This window comes from Musa acuminata, unplaced genomic scaffold, assembly GCF_036884655.1.
Source record: "Musa acuminata AAA Group cultivar baxijiao unplaced genomic scaffold, Cavendish_Baxijiao_AAA HiC_scaffold_1108, whole genome shotgun sequence".
NCBI lineage: Eukaryota > Viridiplantae > Streptophyta > Magnoliopsida > Zingiberales > Musaceae > Musa > Musa acuminata.
The window spans coordinates 252,608-259,472 of record NW_027021321.1 but is presented as its reverse complement, the minus strand read 5'-3'; the positions used below and the strand labels follow the sequence as shown (position 1 = coordinate 259,472).

The 6,865-nt window shown below is 33.4% G+C and overlaps 1 protein-coding gene across 1 annotated transcript; it reads right to left on the bottom strand.

The window, feature by feature from the left end:
• Nucleotides 1–3,115: 3,115 nt before the first annotated feature.
• LOC135666558 (alpha-humulene synthase-like) lies at nucleotides 3,116–6,625 on the bottom strand. Its single transcript, XM_065178152.1, has 7 exons — nucleotides 6,525–6,625; nucleotides 6,089–6,354; nucleotides 5,252–5,624; nucleotides 4,851–5,069; nucleotides 4,520–4,655; nucleotides 4,078–4,326; nucleotides 3,116–3,598 (listed from the first exon to the last, which is right to left on the bottom strand). The coding sequence occupies exons 1-7, from the start codon at nucleotides 6,623–6,625 to the stop codon at nucleotides 3,305–3,307; spliced, it is 1,638 nt and encodes a 545-aa protein (XP_065034224.1). The 3' UTR covers nucleotides 3,116–3,304.
• Between the last annotated feature and the right edge of the window lie 240 nt (nucleotides 6,626–6,865).

The following is a 6,865-nucleotide window of genomic DNA, read 5'->3' as shown; positions in this document are numbered from 1 at the left end:
TATTCACTACCCCTATTTGTTCTTAAACATTTAATCTTACAACTTTGTCTTTCAATCAAATCCTTAAATTCTTTGAATGTACTTAAATTTTTTTTTTCTTTTAATATGTAAACCCAAGTTTTGCCACTATGATCATAATGAAAGTGAAAAAATATCTATTTCCTCCAAGTGATACTAAACTGATAGGGCCACAAATATCTGAGTGCACCAGATCAAATCGATACTATGCTCTTTTTGTTCTTCTGACTTTGAAAGACTTTCTTTCTTGCTTACCCATGACACATATTTCATATAATTTTGATGGATGATCAATACTTCATATTCATGTCACCATATTATACTTCTCTAGAAGTTTTAAAGTTTCAAAATTTAAATGAGCATATCTAATATGTCATAGTGTAGAAATATCCTCAATATCAGTTTTAAAATAATTTGACTAATCAAAAATATATAAATGTAGAGGAAATATTCTATTCTTTATCATTTTAACATGTGATATCAATGTTTTATTCTTATTACGAATTGAGAGAGCCATCTCAATATCATAACATTTTTCAAGTAATTGTCCCAAGCTTAGAATATTATTTTTTATTTCAGGAACATAATAAACATCTAAAATATATAATTCTTTGTCATTATTAAGTTCAAGGAGAATTTTACTTTTGCCTCTTACTAGTCTTTGAAACAAATCACCAAATATAATGTTCCCAGAATAACTTGTATCTATTTCTAAAAATAGCTCTTTGATGTGTCACATGTGATTTGAGACTCCTATATGTAGATATCATATCATAGACAGATCCTCTTTCAAATTAACATAACTCATTAGCAAAACTTGATTTTCGTTCTTTTCTTTCTCAACAAAATTTGCCTTATCACCTTAATTGTTATGATTATAATAGCATTCATAAGAGTAATGTCCATACCTTTTGCAAACATAGTATTATATTTCAGACCTTTTATAATTTCTGTCATATCCATGGCCTCGGTCACGTCCTTGATTATAACCTCAGCCTTTTTGGCTATAATTTTCTCTAATTTCATGAAGTTAAAGGTAACCGATAAGTTATTCGATCGATATTTTTTTAAAATTTTTAGATTCTTCAATCGCAACAATAATAAAATCAAATTTTAGATCTAGAGAACTCACTATTTTTTTCTATTACTCTTTGATCACTTATTTGTTCACCATTTTATCTTATTTGATGAATAATATAAATAACTTTTGAGAAGTAATCAGAAATAGTTTTAGAAGTACCTTGTTGTAATTTTTCAAACTCGTCTTGTAAAACTTATAGACGAAGTTACTTTACCTTATCAATATCACCGAATATTTTTTGAAGCATTTCCCAAGCCTCTTTTGAAGTATTTGCTGGAGCGATAATCTCGAATATTGTATCATTAAGTCCTTGGTAGATCATGAACAAGGCCTTTTTCTCCTTCTTCCTTTTTTCTTTCAGTTGTTTTCTTCCTTCTACATTCATTGCTCCTTCTTCTACTGGACATGCTTCAACAAATCCATCTTTTATAAACTCTCATATATCTTAGGAGCTTAGAAAAACCTTCATTTGGATGTACCATATATCATAATTTTCTTTTGTCAATATGAGAATCTGGAGTTGAATGATACTTGAGAAAGAGGCCTAGCTTAACCTATGCTATGATACCAAATATTGAACTTGATAGGAAGAAGGGATAAAGTTATCAAAGAAGAAGAGTAGGACACACTTCAATCTTCTATATTTCTCTCAAAAAATATCTTTATATTTTATGACAATTGTGGTTCTTCCAAGGGTATGCACATTCTATCATGGGATTGGGAAAGGGATATTCTTTCTAGATATGCTAGGTCTTGGGACGATAACCTTTCTTGTGAAATATACACTTCAACTTCAACAGAGGCCAATATCTTTCCATCATTGATAGTATATGAGATAAAATGGTTAGAACTAAATATGTTGTGATTTATCCTTGGAATATTCAAAATTATTAAGGCAAAGCCGGAATCGGGTTTGTTTCTTCTCGCACTTGAACCTTTAAGAGGAGAGTTCACTAAATTTGTTGGTGATACTTCTATATATCACATGATGTTTTCAAAGATAACTATATTTTAGATTCTCGTATTCCATTTAAGCATGGTTTCAGCAATATACATACTTGTGATAGATCTTTGGTGGTTCTAATCTCATTGTTAATCCATATATCACATGATAATTTTTAGTTTTAGAAGCTAGATAATAAGAGGGTTTGTTCTGCTAAGTCTGCCTATCATTTTCTTGCTTCTCAGTTGGAATGGTTGATCCTAACATGGACTAGTTTTATTGTTTGTGGAAGCTTCCCGTGCTGCCTCAGGTTAAATTTTTTTGTTGGAAACTTTTGCACCGCCACCTCTCATTGTCGGATTGATTGTCTCAACTAAGAGTGTGCAGTAATGCTACTACTTGTCCCTTTTGTCAATCTAAAGCAGAAACCATTAATCCCTTCTTTCTGTGCGTCTTTCCTATTAAATTATGGCAACTCTTTAAATCTTAACTAGATATTCAATTTTTAATGAGGGGGTGCAGTGTCCCAATTCTGATGGTCAAACCTTGTGGGTTCTAAATGATATTGGTCTTTGGTGAATATGGACGGCTATGAATTATCTTGTTCTCGCTAATGACATGGCCAAATCTTCTGATAGTGTCCAACATATGATATCACTAACTTATCCAAAATGTAGCTTGAATATATATGTTTCCGAATTGTAATCATCCCAAACTTAACTAAGAAGTATCTTGATATCTGATGTAGGCATCTACAAAACCCAACCTGACCATCCCTACACTCTATTTAGCATAGCAGCTTCAAGAGCCTTTTCTCAAGTTGGCAAGAATGAAAAGAGTGAAAATTGCAAATAGCTAATATAATTTTGTAACACATACCAGCAACTTGCAAATTGCTTTGAACTACTGCTAAGCAAGGATTTCTGTTTTCCACAGATAATACTGGCTTGAGCTTCCCAGGGCTAGTACAGTACATGTTCATTTACAAAGGCTTACATATATTTCACAATAAAGGATTCGTAGAAGAAGCAAGCATAGTACAATACACATTCATTTACAAAGGCTTACATATATTTCAGAATAAAGGATTCATAGAAGAAGCAAGCATAGTACAATACACATTCATTTACAAAGGTTTACATATATTTCAGAATAAAGGATTCATAGAAGAAGCAAGCATAGTACAATACACGTTCATTTACAAAGGCTTACATATATTTCAGAATAAAGGATTCATAGAAGAAGCAAGCATCGTCATACAATCAAAGTGGAACAGGATGTACAAGTAACAAAGAGATATATTCCTTCGTCTTTGTAGAGGAGTTAGTGTATCCATCGATGTACTTATAAATATTTTCTGCCACTCGTGAATAATTAATAATCCTTTCAAGTAAAGCAATGGAGAATGCCGTCGGATTGAGGCACTCTTCGTTTATCTCCTTCCATGCATCGTCAACTAGACCTTGGAGCTTCTTACATGCCACATGCACATCTGTTCCGTATTCTTTCATGTAGCATTGGACTGTGGAGGCAACATGTTCCCTAGTTTGTTCCAACTGTAAATTTCATGAAAAAAGAGGATTAATGATCTACCAACTGAATTCTAATGGATCCTTTCAGGATTTACATGTTCATTATATTAAAACAAATTGATAGATTATTATCAATAATAATGTGTAGATGAAAGGAATTTGGGAATCTACCAATGTGGAAGCTTACGAATGGGAGTTTTTTTGTTTGTACTAGATTTCTTAATATAAAATCATTTAAGGAGTTCAGCAAAACTTTGATAATGCAATTGAGTGACACAAGAAATGCTTTTGAGGAGATAAATAGAAGGAATATTGAAGATAACTTTGGAGATTACCTATTAAACCCCAATTATGGTCCATCTCATCTAATTGGAGAATGTATGTTATTTTCTTTTTCTTTTTTTTGTGTTATCATATTTCTACTACGATAGAAATCAGTGCAAAATTTACTATGAAAAATGTTTATATGACATAAAACACAGGAGATTATATTATGACCATACCTCATGTGAAGCAATATCATTCATGATACGACAAATTATTGCAGAAGCTTGGACAATCTTTGGGAAACTTGTAATCCATTGAAATGCCTCCTTAGTTGCTATTTCTCCCATTCCAATGAAAGAGGCACATTCGAGCATAGGATATGCTGAACTTATGAGGGAAACATGTAGATGTTCTTCCAAAGTTGGTACGTAATGTTGATCTCTCCATTTGGATTCCTCAAAATAAGCTTCAGATAAATCTTTCATCTATACCCAAGTAAAACAAAACCATTCCTTAATGTTTGTAATGCATGAGTAGCGTCTACAAGTGGGACAATCTAAGTTCAATACTGTGAAATGCTTATTCTTTGTATTGGCCAATAGTGGATTCATTTATTGCTTATGTAATGCTAATTAATAAAAGTGAAAATAAGAAGAACCTTATAATCTCATCACTCACCGCTTCCTTCAGATAGGTTATGCGATATTTCTCACCAGAAGCCAATAAATCTTCAAACTCTTCAAAGGTGTGGATTAGCTTTAGATAATAATCCTTCATGTACTTTGGTAATTGATGAACAACCTTCGCATCCCACCTGCATATGTATTAGTTTCACCATCTTTAGAAAAATAGGACATAAGCATACATGTTATTTTGCTATACACAATGACTAAAACTATTATGCGATATTTTATTTTCTTATGTGATATTATCAGTGGCACCTTTTGTTATCATCTATTGAGCCATGATAGTAAAAGGAAATATGTCCATCAATATAAGATTTACGAACCTTTGAATTGCCTCAGTTAGTCGTTGACTCTCCTCCAATGTGCTATAGACATCATACATGTCGTCCAGAATTGAAGTAAGGGCAGCCACCTTGGTCGTTATCACTCGTGCACGAGAATAATAGGGTTCAAAGTATATTCCCAGGATCCAGAAATAGCATTCCACCGATCTATCTCGAGCAAAACTGAGATTTTTTGAGGAGGCTAAATCATTCCACCACCTTCAAGTCGTTCACAAATCAAAATGGCATTACATATCAATTAAAGTTTGATGGGAGGAGGAACCATTCTCAGCAATTAGCTTGCACTTGTTTACATTTGCAACATGATTGTATCTTTCTTTCTTTATAAAAATCCAGAAGAAATATAGCTCCAGGGAATTCAGAAGTGAGGAGGAGCTTACTTGGTGATGTTCTTAAGTTCCTCGCGATGAAGAGATTGCAGCAAATTGAAGTCCAACTTTGCAAGCTCCAGGATGGCATCATCTCGTGTGACATCCTCTTGGTATATAGATATGTATTCTCTTGCCAAGAGCCTTCTAATTCTCCTACAGAGAGGTGTCTCGAGGTCAAGAGACACTTGCGTTGTTAATGGTGGTTTAAGATCAGCTAATGCAGACACTAGGCTATTCCTCGTAAAAGAGATGGCTTCATCAAGAATGATCTCCCCATGAGTCCCAAGATAGGCTGCGTTGTACAAGCTTAACAGTCCTTTCACATCACTCCCCAAGGTAGACATGAAACTCCCTCCCTCATCTTTGAACTTGTTAAAGACAACTACAGAAATACATAGAGTTTTGGTTTCGAGAAAAAAAAAACATACAGTCATATTATCAAAATTAATTTACTGTTTTAAGTGATTACGTGATAATCAATACAATGACTTTTGTGTGTGATTTTTATGTCTATTTTACCGGAGAAAATATTTTTGGTACTGCCAACCTCTATGATTGAATTAAATAAAAGATGATTAAAGAAGATCGTATTGTTTTGGAATTAATATATATATGTATATATATATATGTATATATATATATATATATGTATATATATATATATATATGTATATATATATATATATATATATATACATATATATATATATATATATATATATATATGTATTTATATATATGTATTATGTTTGCAAAAGTAATATATGTAAATATTACTTTTGCAAACATAATTATAGATAAAACATACAAATACATCTACTCCAAGGAAACGTAAGAGCATATTACCAGGGGTCACATGATACCCTTGTTGTCTCAGCAGGCGAAACCGGAGAGCAGTATCGTAGAGACCATGATCGTTAAAATCGGCATCATGGACTCGGTTTAATGCTTCACTTATTTCTTTCTCGAAGTGATAACTCAATCCAAGAAGCTGGATTGAATCGACCAAGTCCATAGTTTGCAAGATGTCGGTAGTGTCCTTGAACATGCTTCTTACCTGCTCCATCAGTTCTGCAGCTCTCTCTTGCATCCTTGCATCGCACTCCTGCATCCTCCATAGCAATTAATTGTTCAACCAACAAAACCGCAAGAAAGTAGCATGCGCACATTTTTCATGTTAATGAAACATTAACACCATTCGTTCTCGGAGAGTTTCTTGCCTAAAACTTAGAACATAAGTGAGATATATGTGTATATACATGCCTGTGTACTGGGGGAGGACTGGGCCTGTAAGATAAAGTAATCACCCCAAACGGTGGGATGGTAGCTTGCAGACTTGCGAATCACCACTTCATCACCTGGAACGTGTGGCTGCGAAATCATGTTCTACATTCTGATCTGGATGCAAGTGATGAGAGGATGAAGAGAGCCTGCAGCCTCGTGTAGCAATTTATAGAGTCTTGAATCTGGTTTGGTTTCGTAAGTGTCACGTTTTATGAGAAAGAAGATAACGAATGGGCCATCAGGGACTGTACGCTCCTTTTTTATTGGCTTATGTTTTAGCTTATCCATCATCTTTAATTGACGTCCTATGATTAGTTTTGCTTCGAATAATATAGGAAA